The sequence below is a fragment of the Barbus barbus genome (genome assembly GCF_936440315.1).
Source record: "Barbus barbus genome assembly, chromosome: 31".
NCBI lineage: Eukaryota > Metazoa > Chordata > Actinopteri > Cypriniformes > Cyprinidae > Barbus > Barbus barbus.
Genome location: NC_136759.1, coordinates 27,754,486 through 27,772,127, shown reverse-complemented (window position 1 = coordinate 27,772,127; position 17,642 = coordinate 27,754,486). Strand labels below are relative to the sequence as shown.

Sequence of the window (17,642 nt, the reverse complement as noted above, 5' to 3'; positions counted from 1 at the left end):
ATATGAGAAGGAAATCGAGTCACCTGCTATATGTAGCTGATTCTGAACAAACTCGTCTCTGAGATGAACGTGTTCTAACGCATTTTTAATCAATAAAATGTTAACACAACAGTATATGTTTGACCATTAATTTTTTGACATTATAGGGGAAGCCGAGCTTCCCTTGCAGTCTTAAAGAAATCCCCACTGCTATCTATCTATCTATCTATCTATCTATCTATCTAAGTTACTGTTTCCAACAAGTAAATAGATATATTAAAATATAACACTGGAAACAAGGACTTTCATCAATATATATTTTATTTTTGTTACTGGTTTATGTTTTTGACTTTCATTAATTACATTAAATGTTCCTCTTTTTACAGTTTCATTAATGCAACAAAACAAACACAAACTGTACTCAACCATTCTTCAACATAAAACAGCATTTTAATGAAGTCTTTTTTCAGTCATGTACTAAAGAGTAAGATGCATCATTTACATGTTCACCTTGTGTTAATATTTAATAGAAACATTCATTTTGTTATTCTTTGTCTCAGAGAGTAAAATAATAGATTGAATTTTGATATGCATATGACACTTCTGGACACCGGAAACACGAATTCTGGACAACACAACACTTTTGGCAAATAAATTCATCATAAGAGCATGTTAATTAAAATAAGGCAACGTATCTGGATTCAAATCTTCCAATGATCATATTGAATAAAGTCAAGGCTGTGACAGACTGTAAGTCAGATATACCTGAAATATATAAAGGTGTTTCTCTGCAGTATGTGCTGACCTGTTTCTGAAATGATCACTGCGTACAGAAAAGAGATTTAAAGAAATGTGTCTCTGCATCAGTGTCTCAGCAATGGATGCTCTGCAGTGAATGGGTGCCGTCAGAATGAGAGTCCAAACAGATGATAAAAACATCACAATAATCCACACCACTCCATCAGTTAACATCAGAATCTGAAACAAATCCAGCATTAAGATGTTTTTAACTCAAATATATAATCCATAATAATGCTTCCTCCAGTGAAAAAGTGTTCTGAATGAGGAGAGAAATCTGCACAGATCAAGCACCGTTTACAAGCCCTAAACAAATATGTGGAGATGGACTTTTTCACTGGAGGAAGCGGCATTAATTGTATTTTGATCAGAAGTGATGGTTTAAAGTTAAAAATGCCTCAATAATGCATATGTTTCCCAGCATGCTCACATCTGCAGCGGAGGGGAAGATTTTCAATGAATGATTTGCATTGAGAGACTATTGCTGTTATATACAGTAGAGCTTTACACACATGGTCACCGTCACAGCACACATGTTTCTCCAGACTCGACAGTCACTCATAATTTCTTTCTTTTTTTTTTACATACCATATAGGATAGCTGGGTTCTTAAGGCAACCTACTTTTATATTATACATGATCAAATATTTCATATGTAATAACCAGTGAAATTAAACCAAACACAACAGATAAAAAAACAATTAAGAAAACATCAGCGTGAGGAATAATGCTAATGATTTTTGTTGCATGACCTCTGGTCATTTTGAACAATTTTTTATGAAAGAGCTGCGTAAAGATTCTTCAAAAGTTCTATTTTTATGTTCCATATGGGAACTATTCCTTTAATGAGGAAGTAATTGCTTAGATTTGTAATATTCAGTTTAAATACAAATAGTTGCTTCTCCAAAAAATACATTTTTATCTAATGTTAAACTTATGTATAATGTTATTCATTCATCCAGTCACTCATTCATTAAAATATGTTTTCGTTACATTATTACATGTGAGAGCGGAGTCTTCTTCACTACCCGGTGGCCTTGGAGCCCCTTTTCTTGAACTTGACCACCATCACGGTGATGTTGTCTGGACAGCCGCGGTAAAACGACTGAAGGACGATGCTCTTCGCTCCGAAGTGCGGTTCATCCAGACGCTCTTTAATGAAATGCACAGCTTCCTCGTTGCTGAAGGCATCCCAGAGTCCATCTGACGCTAGAATCATGAACTGAGGCTGTAGTTTGTCCAGGTCAAAGGTCATCACGTCGGGGTCAGGGGTCAGCACGTTCAGGTTCTTCAGCGGATAGTCGCCGAGTGAGCGTGACATGGCAAGAACGCCCTGCACACGCCATGAGCCGTTGAAACTGATGAAGCCACCTAAATCAGAGAAACCTATTACTGTGGGATTTCAGCAGGCCAATTACTTAAAGTCATTTCAGAAGACATTTCAGAAGTACATTGTCTTTCTCAGGTTCTCACAAGGCCTTGATTTACAGTTTTTGTTTTTCAACTGCTTACACACATTTTTCAAAACTTCACACATTATATTGTGTTGCTTTTTCTCAGCTTTTATTTTGGCAGAAACCCGCAGGAAGACAGCAGCAGATTTATAAATGATGTTTGTGGCAAATGGTAACACTTTAGAATACTGCTCCATCATTAATGAATAACTACACAAGAACACATGAGTAACGCATTATTAGCACTCTAGTAACTATCAGTAACTAACAAGAAACTCTGATTAATGAGTTAGTAAGTGATAGTGCTTAGTTGAATGTGGTAGTTCACTATTAGTTAATCAGTAACTGCTATTTTTTCATACCTCCCCATGAACTACTGTATACAGGTTCATAATTAATATGAATAATGCATAAAGTATAATTAATTCTAAAGTGAAGGTCATGGTAACCCACTAGTAATAACTGAAGTCATTGTAAAATTTTGGGGTTCTGGTTAGTAATTCATTTAGCTAGATTTGGTAACACTTAAATCATTACTAGTGGGTTACCATGATCTTCACTTAAGAATTAATTATACATTATGCATAATTCACATTAATTATGATCCTGTATACAGTAGTTCTCCAGGATTAGCTAACAGTGAACTACCAGTGCTATTACTTACTAAATCGTTAATCAGAGTTTCTTGTTAGTTACTAGTAGTTACTAGAATTAGTCATTAGTCATTTGTTCCTGTGTAGTTATTCATTCACGATGGAACAGTGTTCTACAGTGTTTCCGAACAAATAAACAAATTACGAGCAATAGCACAAATGAATTAGATTAACTACTCGCCTGCTTTCTTGATTCTCTTCCGCTCTTTGAGCTGGTAGGGTTTGTGGTCATGTGACAGCGGGACAGCATTACCGTCTTTATCGCACAGAACCGCCCTCGAATCACCAACATTAGCTACAGTCAGCTCCTTCTCAGACAGCAGAGCCACCAGACACGTCGTACCTGACCGAGACAGGAGCTGACGTTATCAGTTAAAATGCTTGGAGAAAAGAGCGAAATACCTCATGAGAACTGAGAACTCATCAGGAACAGCTCTGTGGCAGCATTGTAATACGTCTGTGAAGAATATTTCCCACTGAGGCAGTGCACAGACTGCTTCAGCGACCGATCTCAGCTAACTGTGATTACTTTGCTGTATATACTGCCAACTACTTACAGTACACAGTTCTGTATGAAGCAGTACTGTTCACAGTATGTGCATCACTGTATCAGCAATGGATGCTCTGCAGTGAATGGGTGCCGTCAGAATGAGAGTCATTATGAACTTTTTTTCAACATGAAAAGACGCCCTGAGGTGCAGAAAAAGACGTGCCGGTGGTGGCGTTTAAAAAAGTGCTCTAGACTTGTTTGAAAGCACGATTTACTCCATAGGATTATAACGTAAAACAGACCCTGGCAGCTTCAAAAAAGACGCCAAGTGTGAACATAGCCTAAGATGTTTTTAACTTAAAATTGTCATTTCAAGCTTTTAATATGAGTCCATATTCCATAATAACGCTTCCTCCAGTGAAAAAGTGCATCTCCTGTTGTCTCTCACATCAAAATCCAGCCACATATTTGTTTAGAGCTGTTTTGGACTGTAAACGGATTTCTCTCCTGATTCAGACCAGACCACTTTTTCACTGGAGGAAGCGTTATTATGGATTATGGACTCATATTTGAGTTAAAAACGTCTTAATGCTGGATTTGTTTCAGATTCTGATGTTAACTGATGGACTGGAGTGGTGTGGTTTATTGTGATGTTTTTATCAGCTGTTTGGACTCTCATTCTGACGGCACCCATTCACTGCAGAGCATCCATTAGTAAAATTACACATTTCTCCAAATCTGATGAAGACACAAACTCATCCTAATTTCGGATGGCCTGAGGGTGAGCACATTTTCATTTATAGATGAACTACTCTTTAAGTGCCCAGCTCCAAGGTCTAATGCTTGTAGACTAAAGAACCAATCCATCCGCTCTCACCTGCTTCATCATAGGAGGCCGACAGTTTCTCCAGAATCTCTTTGTCCATGTCGAGTATCTGCTGTTTGAGGATGGACTGAGGGGTCAGAGCGCTGTTCTCCTTCTTCTTCTCGTAGTGCTGAAGCTGCTGCCGCAACATGACAGGAAGATGCGACTTGGCATACTCTGCTGCCGTCTGACAGACAAACAGATGACAGAGATGTTTTATTTAACCGCTGAACAAAATCTGACACTTCGGGGGGCTGCATTTCAGTTCATGAACAGACTCTTGTGTGTATGTGTTTTACTGAGTGTAGGATCAGTGTGTCTTGGTGTAAACAGGCCTTAAGAACACAGATGGTTTGAAGAGAAGTGTTTTATTCTGGAAATAAACTCAGCGCTGGTGGCCTGACATCAGATCCTCCCTCAGCTGCTTCCTGCGCTCTGACGAACCGAAGAGGAATATTAATTACACGCACATCAGTGGCCTTGAGTCCAGCATTCAAGAGAGATCCAGATGAAGAGATGCACTGCTAAATTCACATTAGATGCAACATGTTTATCAGATCTCTGCTCATCCACAATTACTGAGTGAAAGCCAGAGAAAAACAGACAGACAGACAGAGAGACATTATTGTAGGTGGAGGGTTATGATTGCAGTATTTACACAATTCAATAATCCAGTATTTACCTGGGCAGCTTTGTATACATACACACACATAGATAGGTTAACAGAGCTGTTTTTCTGTAAAGACGTAAGCCTGCTGTGTGGGAGAGATTTGGACAAGAATCAAAACCACATCAAAATGAACTGCATGATGCACTTCAAAGCATGGATTGGTGATAAATGCACTGATTTGCATAGAATTGTGTTCAGTGTCAGGGAAGCACTCTATTATTATACCGTTGTTTTTTTATAAACGAGGACGTCCCCAGGTTTTACTATATTTAGCTCACTTCTGGGTACAGATTTGTCATCAAAATATGGCTAAATAGACGCGCATACAAACACAGAGATGTGGTTTAAAGGATAAGATCACTTCCAGAGTAAGCATTTCCTGATAATTTACTCACCCTCATGTCATCCAAGATGTCCATGTCTTTCTTTCTTCAGTCGCAAAGAAATTAAGTTTTTTAATGTGCATCGCAGAACTAGAGCAAGCCCAGCATTTGTGGTTAAAAAGTGGATACATTTTTTTTTTCAGACAATGACCGATCGTTTGGCTAGATAAGACCCTTATTCCTTGGCTGGGGTCGTGTGGAGCTCTTTGAAGCTGCAGTTTTTACCTTGAAATCGTTGGCCACCATTGAAGTCCACTATACGGAGAAAAATCCTGTAATGTTTTACTCAAAAAACGTAATTTCTAGACTGAAAGACATGAACATCTTGGATGACATGGGGGTGAGTAATGCATCAGGAAACTTTTATATACAAGAGAGAGAGGTTTAACACAAAGCGCTAAGAAACTGTAGTTGGCACGGTCTCCTTTTTCTGTTTGCTCTGGTTGGGCTTGAATGCTTTTGTTCTTTATATGTATTTTTTTTATATGTTTATATGTTTTTGTCCAATATAATACCTTGAGATATAATGTAACTTTGATGTAGAACCTTATGTATAATACCTAATTATAAGCTTGTTCAGAAATCGTGAGAAAAACTTGATTATTCAAAATAACACCTTCCTCATTAAATAAACCAATATTCGAATATTGTTTGTTTTTTTAATGAGCCCAAATATTCAAATACAATTTTTTGGAAAAAAGCCCACCCCCAGTGTTAAAATATCATCTCGCCTCGTTCTCGTTAAAGTTTCAGTTTTTGCATTATGCACTCATAAAGATTTTCTTACTTCAGCTCAAGGCGAAAAATGAAATTTGAACCATTCATATTGTATATATTACAGCACTAACTCGTTTGCTATCTGATATCGTTAATGGAAAACCCAATACACAAAGGTTTAATGAAAGCATTAGTATGATCATGCAGATGTTTGAATGTTGAAACGAGCCTGCATTAGTCTCTGATTCACGGGTTTACTGAGGAATTCCTGTAGTTTGCATCCTGAATCTGACAGACTATAGATGTCAAGTTCTACAAGTCAACACAACTGATTCATCTTCTTTTTAACCTGACAAAAGCATTCATTACTAGTGAATCATTCATTACAACATACAGAGTAATGAGGACATAATTTCTATTTTTGGGTGAAATGTTTCAAATCACAAAGCACTTCAGCCCTCTTCATATGTTATTGGTTTTGATCAAAGGATATCAAACCTCTCTGACTTGAAAATATTATGTCCATATGATTGTGGTTATTAGCACGAGAGTAATTCCTGCCGGGACTTTCTTTTCATCCACTGACAATCTGATTTAAAACTGACTGCACAACTGTAATCAGAAGCAGTCAGCAAACACACACACACACACACACACACACACACAGTGTTTCAGGACATGCATGCATCAGTGCTGTATGGAGTGTGTAACATTAGCTGCACACACATCACACTGACTTCTGCAAAAATCACTGTAAGCAAGATCTTACTGTACTTGGCTTGCACACAGATTGAAATAAGTTCATTCATGTTTTTAAGTTTTATTTGGAGAGAATTTTAGTAAATGGACCTAAACCATCTGCAGCAGTCTGGAGAAGTCCATCAGACGTCAGCATCCAAACATGTGCTCAGCAGAAGCAGTGCTTCATCTTTAGAGGAACACAGATGTGTGGATGAAAAATAACATCATAAAAGGACACACCTTAGATTGAGAGCAGATGTCTGATGCCACTTGGTGTCAACAACCTGTTACCAGCACGCAACCAGCAGGTTGTGATGGTTCAGGAATGAACTGCACAATTTTAACGACAACAAATATAATAGCCGATCGGGGGAGAGACAGAAACTGGTGTGGAGAATCATGAGTGGAAATCAGTGAATAAAAGAATAGCGAGAGGTAACAGTGACAGGGCAAATTGGAGTGAGAGTGCTGTTAACAACAGAGGCTGTCGCCGAGTGCAATCAGACGCTCCCTGGATTTGATAAACCAGGCGTCTCCTGCTTGCATACAGCATCAGAATCAACAATCGGATTTATATCTGTTTCGTGTAAATGGAAACATTTTAACAAACCCGATCATCAAAAACGCATTAAGTAGCCAGGTGTAAACAGGCCTATTGTGTTGTTGTGCTGCTGTGTGCATAGCCCTTAACCCGCATGCACACACAGTGGGATTTAGTCCCTAATAAGCCTCCTGAACAAGTGCCATAAAGAATCTTTCTGTGAAGACGACCTTGCTCTTGGCCATTGCATCAGCCAAGAGGGTCAGTGAGTTGTCATGTCCTCTTGGTGAGTCCACAATACCTTAAGTGGGGTAATCTGAGAATGATCCGGCTATTCTTTAGCAGAACTGTGCAAGTTCATTTTCTTGCACTGATCGGCCTTATCAATTTATCGTCAAGAGCCACAGGTATTCATTTTGTGGTTTTTTGACTCTCAAAGTGGCGGCACCTGTTGACTTCACCAAGCACAACATTTTCAGCTAAAAATCTTTACTGTTCTACTGAAGAAAGATCATCACCTACATCTTGGATGGTCTGAGAGTGAGTATATTAGCAGCAAATTTTCATTTTTGGCTTAACTATTCAGAACTATAACACTTACATGATTTCTGGATAGCAATAGGTTTTATACATTATTACAGGAAAACATCATGTGATTTCTGAACCACTCTCTGTGCGCTCTGGCATCAAATCAAACATGAAATACGATGAAAAATAAAATGATCAGTAAAAGTAACATAAACCTGCACCAATACATTTCAACTGGCAAAATAAAGCATGAATCAACTATATTACCAAGTACTGGGACCCCGCTCTTTAGAACAGAAGAAGGCACTTTCAAAACTGTGGCAACAAAGATGAAAGCATAATTCATCTATTTAAAAGTTGTATTTCCATCTCTGTTGCAACAGCTCTGGACGTGTCTAAAATAACTGTATCCATACGTACAAGTCATTGGTGTTTGGTGATGAGTTTTTGGCTCAAGGTCTGCATATAAAGTCACACCAGAGGAGTTCAGCTGGGATCAGGACTTGTCTTTCTGCAGACCAGTCAAGTTCTTCCAGACTGACTCAATCAATCATGTCTGAACCGTGTCTTATACACAGAGACACTGTCATGTTAGAATAGAAAAGGGTTCTGACCAAACTGTTGCTATACAATTAGAAGCACACAATTCCCTAAAATATCATTATATGCTTAAACATTAAGATTTGTACTCATAGAAATTACTAAAGTAGTCAAACATGTTCATTAGAAGGGGGTGACACAATACTTCTGGCAATATATTATACGTCTAAACAGCTGTTTACTAAATAAATTAAGCCAACTTATTATTCATTTGGTTTCTCTAACCAATATTTTTTAAAATACAAATTAAAATGAACCAAAAATTAAAATATGGGTATCATACACAATCTGGGGGAAAGAATTTATATTGTATTATCCCCAATACACAACTACCATTTGAAAAATATCTGTTGGGTGGCTGTCACATCAATATATCATGCAAGACTGTCACCCACACATCCATCCTAACCAACACACTTCCTCAGCCAAATATTCACATCCAGACGCTTGTCCACAGGTCACACAAATGCTCAGATACACACGAGTACACTCAAATGCATTGTCATACAATACTCTGCTCTCTTGGTTTACCAACACACACCCAGGCATTCACTAAACGCTCACACATACTCTCACACACCCCCACATTACCACTTCTCTAACGCTCCTCCAGACGCTCGCCCACACGGCATCAAAATCTCTCACGTGCTCTTCTAAACACATGCACTCATCCAAATGTTCACACTTGCACATTCTTCCATAAACTAGTGAGGTCTGAAATTACATGCACGATTGCGCAGTTTTACTCTCCTGTGTTTATAATGTGCACAAAAACATTGCTTAGCTGTAACAAGCGTGTTGAATGAGTGCATTCATCACTTCATTTACACCTTCAGTAACCCAAAACACACACAGTCACCTGACATTTCAAAGCTCTAACCTGGAAATAGTTACTCATCGCTCTGCTCACATGCTCTGATGTTGACAGATTTGATCTTTTTCAGTAAAACCTACTGAAATGTGACCTTAAAACCAAGGTATGTACCAAACTAATATACCCATACAGTCCGAATCTACATGACAATGATTTAGAGGCCTTATTAGTGAGTCTTGATACCAAAAATCATTTTGACTAATTAGTTCTCTACAGGATGATGTAAGAATGTAGGTTGCATGATACATTTATAAAACACTGCAAATCATTACAATAGACTCACTGCAGGAATTAAGATAAATGGTCATTTACCAGGAACACAAAGGTCCTTTTTTATCTAATGTTGCCTACAGATACAGAACTTCACCTTTAAATTTGGTAGGTATTTCCTGGATTATATAATTAAATAAGGGATTATACCTGAGGGATTATGTCCATCCTGCCTTGAAATAGTACCTTTGTACAACCTACTAGTGTTGGTAATTTATTGTGCAGCACCTCACTAGTAAATCTTTTAAAGAGATGTCTTGTTTGAGGCCGCAGGTGTAAGATCCCTGTGCTCATCTGTATATTCAGTGTTGTTCCGGTGTTGTAGGAAATAATACACTTTTGTGTGAAGCAGAATTCAATTTACTCCCAAACTGTCATGCAAACTATAATCTTTCATGTGAAATGAATTCCCTGCAGCAGCAGCAGCCCTGAACATGTGCTACACATGGCTTTGAAATCCAGCCACACTGTAAAAACTCAAAAAAAAAGTTGAAGAGAAAACCCTCAAAAAAAAGAGATTTTCGCAACTCGTTGTTTTCAGTTTATACAACAAAAATTTGAGAAAACTCAAAAATCTCCTACAAGAACAAGTTGAGAAAACTGAAAAATCTGGTTACCTTAAACGTTTCTTTTTTTACAGTGCAGTTTACAGAGGCACTAAACAGGCCTCAACTATCAAATAACAATACTAATCATCACGCAGAGCAGATACACAGTTAAATCTAGGCAGCATAATTAGGGACAGGTACAAGTACTTGGACGTGACACCAGCAAATAATCAAGAAAACAATCACTGTTATGATCGTGCATGACACAGATACTATACAGAAGTGTGTCCAAAAGGGGCCTTTTTTAATATGGTGATTGTTTACAAATGGCAATTACGCTCATAATCACAATTACAATCGTGTTTATTTTTATCTTGCCACTTTGTTGAGAAATGGACTCTCAAATCTGCTGTTGAAAATACAATATAAAATGCAGGTGCAGGAGCAACAGAATTTACACTTACTGTTTTATTCTTTTGTCTTTTTTCTATACATTGCAAAACTGTGCTTGAGAAGTGTTTTTGCCTATATTACACGTCTAAGAAACTTTAAATTTGAAACTGACATCGAACCAATTATTGTTGTGCTGTTTTGTTACGTTAAAGAAACATCATTATTTCTGATTATATAACTGGTGAATGTTGAGCTATTCCGGGTTATACCAGACTTTTGACAAACTTATTCCTGTCTATAGTAGTTCTGATATTTACAGTATTTTATTTCAGTTTAAAGTTAATAAATGTGGTCAAATCCACCACAATACTAATTATGCACAGAGTGAGGTAGTTTGCACACTCTGGAAAGATGCAGGCGGACGCAGAATGCTCTCACACAAGATACATTCACTCTGGAGATATAATCGATAATAATGATCAATAATACTGCATTTTTTTACATGCATTATTCCCTTGAGTACTCGAGTTTTATCCATCAAGTACTAAAACTGACAAATAGACTAAATTGCCCATGCCTAAACATAATACACACACTTATGAGAACTTTACAACAAAGTATGTTATAGTTCATGTGTTTGTTCTAATCTGCTGCACTGGATATATGCAATATGTGTTTAGACCATGCACATTATTATTGGTTTGGTTGGTTATCAGTTGACAAGTGTTTGTTGATGTCTGATGAGTGTCATATAGAGATCTGATACCATAGTTATTCATCACAGTACTATATTTACCATGGTCAAAATAAACTCAAATTGGCAGTTTTTCAAACTCGTGCATAATAACACTGAAATCTGCCGTCCTAATAATACATGCAGCTCAACACTTGTTATTCTCATTAAGAGCTGTGCTTTATGGAAAAAGGAAGTAGTATGACATAATGGCAATTGTATTTATTTTTAAGCATTAGCAGACACTTATCTGAAACAACATTTGTTGAAAATTATTTTACAACCTTTAGAACTTGAATATGGTGAATAACATTGTTCTTACAGTAAACTGTGCTGCACCGAATGAGACAGACACCAAATCAGTCCTGTGTGTGAAAAATTCTGAAACGTCTACAAAAAATGACCAAATAATAACAAAACTGTGTGTGTGTGTGACTGAAATCCCAAAACAGGTGTCCTTTTGTCTTAAATCTGTACAGCACAAACACAATGCTTAATGAAATATAACTTCCAAACAAATAAAGGAACAATATTTTGTACTTTTTGTAATATATTGTGGAAAAAATGGACTTTCTTTGAAAGCTGTTGTCTTATGTTCACACGAACAGGTGATCTTGTGCTGATGTCAATGCAAGCATTATATTTTATGGAAACCTAATATGTCAATAATCAACAGTATTCAGCACTAAACTGACAGTGAATCCCTTATAAACAAATGCCATGGCAAAGTGATGGCACGCAATGATAATATGATTTTTTTCTGTGTAATAAACCATGTTATTTATTTAGTTAGTGTGGGTGCTTACAAAAACTACATGTGACCCTGGAGCACAAAAGCAGTCATAAGTAGCACAGGTATTTCTGTCAGGACCACTACCGTCAAAGATGACTGACAATTAGCATACAGTTTGGATTGGCAGTATGGTTCTGTTCTGGGCAAGAACTCCCTGTGCATCCATGCAGCCTAGCATGGGTAAGAGCAGGGAGAGCAGCAACAACCCCCCAGGGTAAACAGAACAGAACCAACATAAATGTATTGCAGATATTATTTTAGTTCAATATTTTAATGTAACATTTTAGAAATTAGTCTGATTCAAGGATAATCAGAAGGCTGAATCCTGACTGACAGAGGAGGAGTCGGGGATGGAGGTGGGTAATTAGCTATTGAGCAATGCGAAGCTGGTGATAATACCGAAGGGCCTTATATATGAGTGCCGTGATAGGTGTTGCATCCCTATAAGTAGACGTGGGTCAGCTGAGAGTCCGCTGATGCAAGCTTGACTAACGTGACCTGCCAGAACTAATGCTTACACTAGATATTTGTAGCAATAGCCAACAATACATTGTATGGGTCAAAATTATTGATTTTTATTTTATGTCAAAAATCATTAGGATATTAAGATCATGTTCCATGAAGATATTTTGTAAATTTCCTACTGTAAATATATTAAAACTTCATTTTTGATTAGTAATATGCATTGCTAAGAACTTCATTTGAACAACTTTAAAGGAGATTTTCTCAATATTTAGATTGTTTTGCTCCCTCAGATTCCAGATTTTCAAATAGTTGCATCTCAGACAAATATTGTCCAATCATAACAAACCATACATCAATGGAAAGATTATTTATTCAGCTTTCAGATGCATGACCCTTATGACTGGTTTTGTGGTCCAGAGTCGCAAAAAAGTACACTTCCATAATGTACTTAAAGTGCTCTATTTTTGCGCACTAATTTTGTTTTTAAAGGTGCAATGGGTGATTGTCCTGTTATTCTGGTTGAAAGTCTCTTCACATCCTGATAGCAATCATTAAGTTAAGTGGTCTAAATGTATTTATCTGCATTTATATATTCTGTGTAAAGTGTAGGACCAAGAAATGTTCCAGCACAGTAAGTGAGATCAGTCTGAAGAGCTGGGCTGAGTTTGGAGTCTGTAGAGTTAAAGCTCTAGGAGGAGTTTTAGTCTCAGAAAAAGAATAATAATAAGTTTAAATAGGATTTCTCAAGCCAGCTTAATTAGTGCGCGAAAATAGAGCACTTTAAGTACATTATAGAAGTGTCCTCCCCGCGGTCACTAGACAGACAGACAGATGTTCACCTCTCCTCCATGCCCATCGAAGATGCCGTAGATGTTGGTCTGGCTCTGGTTGAGTGCGTCTGTGAGGATGTCGAACCTGTCCTCCATGTGATCCCTCCTGCCCTGGATGGAGTACACCGCTGCGCTGCTGCTCTTGTACTGCCACGTCTTGGAGAACTCCTCATGCAGCATCACCTCGCTGTGCATCATCTCCGCCACCCTGCCCTTCATCATGCTGACGGCGTCGCGGCTGGAGCGCAGGATGGTCTTCACCTCGAGGAAGCTCCAGAGAGCCAGACTGCCGCCGAGGAGCAGCAGAGTCTGCGGCCGCAGCAGCACATAGCGCGCGATCCGAGCCAGCGGACTCATGCTCACACACTCAGTCTCTCACACACTCACACACACTGAACTAATGACAGCAGCGCATGCTCTCCTCCACTGCGCTAATGGCGCGTGCACACATCAAAACCCTGTTCATGGCAACACTTTCCCTTCCAAAGCTATTAGTGCATGCACTTTGTTTTCTTTTTCAAATAATAACCCGATGCAACGCTTGTTTGCCTTCAATAATGGTACATAAATGCCGTGTTTAGTTCTCCGACGCGGCAGCGCTGGCAGGTGTTCTGTGTAGCGGGTGCGCGCATCGCGCGTGCTAGCGGCTCGGTGCAGCGCGCTCTCGTGTGTGCTCAGGGTTGCCAAGTCCGCGGTTTTTCGGCTGATTTTGGGCTACTTTAACATTGTTGCTGCAAATTGAAACGAACGTGCTATAGACAATGTTGGAGGTTACAGATTACAAATTACCCTATCTAAAATTTAACTTTTTCAATTACTTTTGAAAAAGTAATGTAACTTCAATTCAGTTAAAGTTTATTTGTGTAGTGCTTTTCACGATACAAATCGTTGCAAAGCAGCTTTGCAGAATTTTTTAGTTTCTACATTATATTTAGGAGCAGGTTATTAGTGGTGACTATGGCAGAAATGTACAGTAAAAATCATGAAATTAGTTACAAATTACATGCAATCAAACAGACGGTGAACACTATTAACTGCAATGATTATATCTTGCGATTAAGCAAAAGTTTTGATTACTTTTTGATTACTTTTCTAAATTTCTAATGAATGTTTTCAGCTGTTAATAATTTTCAAGCATGCAGGGTTAACCCTTACAGTACAACTCAACACTGATTACTGTCAGAATTTCACAATATGTCATTAAGATTATAATAATTGAGCACATCCACCACAAAATCAGACGTGCCACCTTTTACTTTGAGATTGATCAGAAGTTAAATGCAGATTTAAAATGATAAGAAATAGTTTACTGATACTGTTTCTGAAACCAAATCTAGTTTGCATAACTACAGGAAACACTGGCATCTAACAAAAAAACAACAGTTAATTAAACAAATATATAACAAGCATCTAGGTCAATATAATAAGCATGTATCCTCTCTCCACCCTCAATACCACGACTGAGGTGCCCTTGAGCAAGGCACCGAACCCCCAACTGCTCCCCGGGCGCCGCAGCATGGCTGCCCACTGCTCCGGGTGTGTGTTCACGGTGTGTGTGTGTGTGCATTTGTTCACTACTCACTGCTGTGTATGTGCACTTGGATGGGTTAAACGCAGAGCACCAATTTCGAGTATGGGTCACCATACTTGACAATACGTCACGACTTTACTTTTTACTTTATTCTGTGTACTAAACTCCTGAAACATTGCAGTCTGTTTGCATATGATATGATGGTAGTTTTCTCAAAAGAAACGGTAAAATGCTCATGAAGTGACTCAAAGCAGTTCTAGAGATTATGCTCATATACTGAGGCTTAATATAGTCCATATCGAGTTTTGATTCAAGTGTACTGATTTGATTTATTCATCCAAAATGTGGCATATTCCGTGACACATATCCACGTTATAGGAATTCAGTTTTTATGATCAATTAAAGAAATCAATTAAATCTGTATGTGGATGTGTGTAAATATTCAAATGTATGAACGTGATTTTTACTGGGGATCCCCTCGAAACACCATTGGGCTAGTCTGGGGGTTTTGTTGTGAAGACCTGGCAACCCTGTGTGCTGATGTTTGACAGAATCAGATGATGGAGACAGTCAGTCTCACACTTACACAAGACCATGGTCTCACATTTGATTATTTTAATTCTGAAAACAAGAAACCAAACGACCTGTCAAAATAAAAGTCCCAGCTCTGCGCTGGAGTAGTGGATGATTAATAAAAATAGGAACCACAAAATTGTCAGAGTCAGAGTTTCCTGTTTTTAATAGAAAAAAAGGTATCTGGTAATATAGGCTACCTCTGCAGTGTAATCAGATGGATTGTTGAAGCTTTGTTTTGACCAAATAAATAAATAAAAACTGACATGAAATATTGTTTTGATTGGTAGTTATTTTTTCAAATATATTTTTGGCATTTATTGCCTTGTATTAGAACAGGACAGTAGCCTAATTTAGACAGGAAGTGAAGTGGGGGGATACAAACGATTTGTAGTTATTTAATTACATGAGAAAGGGGTGAAAATACGAGAGATATGAAACAGCTGTTGAGGAATCACTAACCTGGAACAACAGTCAGTTTCCCTGTATTTAGGTACTCAGGTGATTAGATTGCTAGTGCTCAGGTAGATCATATTAACCTCCTGTAATCACATTATGAGAGCAAGGTCTCAGATTTTATTACTACATATAGAGATAACTTGCCATAGAAGTCAGTCCCATCTGAAGTTCCAGTCGTGTCTGATAACTAAATATGCTGGAGATTGTTTTTGAAACCCTCCCAAACAACATGTACTGATGTAGATGCTGTTTTATATATATATATATTTTTAAGGTTTTCTGACCCCAAGACTCAACTAGCAGTTCTCCAGCTGTGGTCCTTGGAGAGTCTTTATCCACTCAAACTCTCCTCCTCACCGTGCATTAGGACGATATAGAGACGCATCCTCTTCCAGGCAGATTCATAACATTTTATGTTGATTGGAAATTCATAATTATTGCCCTGATGGTGGAAATGGGAATTTTCACTGCATTAATACTTTTTTTGCAGCCACTCTCTATTTCAGTCTTGTTCTCCACATCAGAACCATATTCCTAGGTTTTACTCCTTGTGATGGATGATTAAGGGAATTTGGGCTTTGTGTTCCTCATATTTATGATCCTGTGGAACAGAAGCCATAGCTGGACAATTCCATGCTCCCAGTCACCCTGGTGTGCTAAATAATGTAAATATGAATAGGAATATACTTCAGAGATATTTTACTCATAAGAATTTCAAGGGGTGCCAATAATTGTGTCCAACATGCATTGGAGAAAAACATTTATTTCATAATGTGATTTTCCCTCACTTTCAGTTGTGATTTTTTTATTATTTTAAATCGTTGATCAAAAGGATAAACAACGCAGATTTATTTTCACAGCTCATACTTACCAAGGGTGCCAATATTATTGGGCGGCACTGTATGTGTGTTGATCAATGTTTACATGTGAATAAACGTTAAATATGTTGAAAAATATGCAAAAAACATTAAATATGTTCATCATAAAAAGTGTTTGTGTGTTTTGAGGATTTATTTACTAAGTGTTAGAGTAATGTGTCCGTTGAGTAAAATATGAAATGACTCCTTGATGAGCGCATCTGTAAGCTTGCTGATCATTAGGCTAGGCCTGAGCGGGTAATGTGTCTTCATGGCTGGAGGGAAGTAATCAGTGTAGCTGGGTGAAAGATTGCTCTGGTCAACAGTGACCTTTCCTAAATTACCTGTTCAGAGTCTTGTAATTGAATCTTCACGTCTAAACTGTTTCATTTCCCTAAATGCCTTTCTTTCTATTTTGTACTATTTTTGTTTTTATTATTAATTTATTTCCATCACATACAAGGCAAATATAAGGCCATGCCGTACAGCATGTAAGACGGAACAACAACAAAACATAAAATGAGCATAAACATAAATATATATATTTAAAACTCAATAATAAAAAAAAAACAGGCCAAAAAAGTGCTATATAATTTTAGGGCAGTACGTTACATAAATTCGAAAAGCTTTAGAATGACTCTTGTTTTATAGGTTTTTTAATTTGCAATCTCATATTAGGAAGAGTTTCAGAATATATTTCAAGATCAGTGTTACCAAAGGTTTCCTTTACATTATTTCTAACTTTGCTAAGATGATTAACATATTAATGATCTAATTTAGTTATTCAGAAAAATATGTGTTTTAACAACAAAGTAAAATATCAGCAGGTTCTAAATGAAGGGCTTTGTTTATTTTTGTTATGTCTATTATAAAGTCAACCCAAGCAATAAATGTTCAA

At 37.6% G+C, this 17,642-nt stretch overlaps 1 protein-coding gene across 5 annotated transcripts; it reads right to left on the bottom strand.

Annotated features, from left to right (window-relative positions):
* Window positions 1–284: 284 nt before the first annotated feature.
* ppm1lb (protein phosphatase, Mg2+/Mn2+ dependent, 1Lb) lies at window positions 285–13,996 on the bottom strand. Of its 5 annotated transcripts, XM_079386845.1 has the most exons (6): window positions 13,334–13,963; window positions 4,574–4,673; window positions 4,251–4,425; window positions 3,065–3,226; window positions 1,778–2,147; window positions 327–957 (listed from the first exon to the last, which is right to left on the bottom strand). In XM_079386845.1, exons 3-5 carry the CDS (start codon window positions 4,387–4,389, stop codon window positions 1,801–1,803), a joined length of 648 nt encoding a protein of 215 aa, XP_079242971.1. In that variant the 5' UTR covers window positions 4,390–4,425; window positions 4,574–4,673; window positions 13,334–13,963; the 3' UTR covers window positions 327–957; window positions 1,778–1,800. The 5 variants fall into 5 exon arrangements, with proteins under 5 accessions (XP_079242968.1, XP_079242969.1, XP_079242970.1 ...); XM_079386842.1 differs by lacking the exon at window positions 4,574–4,673 and having other exon boundaries at window positions 285–957; window positions 13,334–13,996; XM_079386843.1 differs by lacking the exon at window positions 4,574–4,673 and having other exon boundaries at window positions 286–957; window positions 1,770–2,147; window positions 13,334–13,996.
* Between the last annotated feature and the right edge of the window lie 3,646 nt (window positions 13,997–17,642).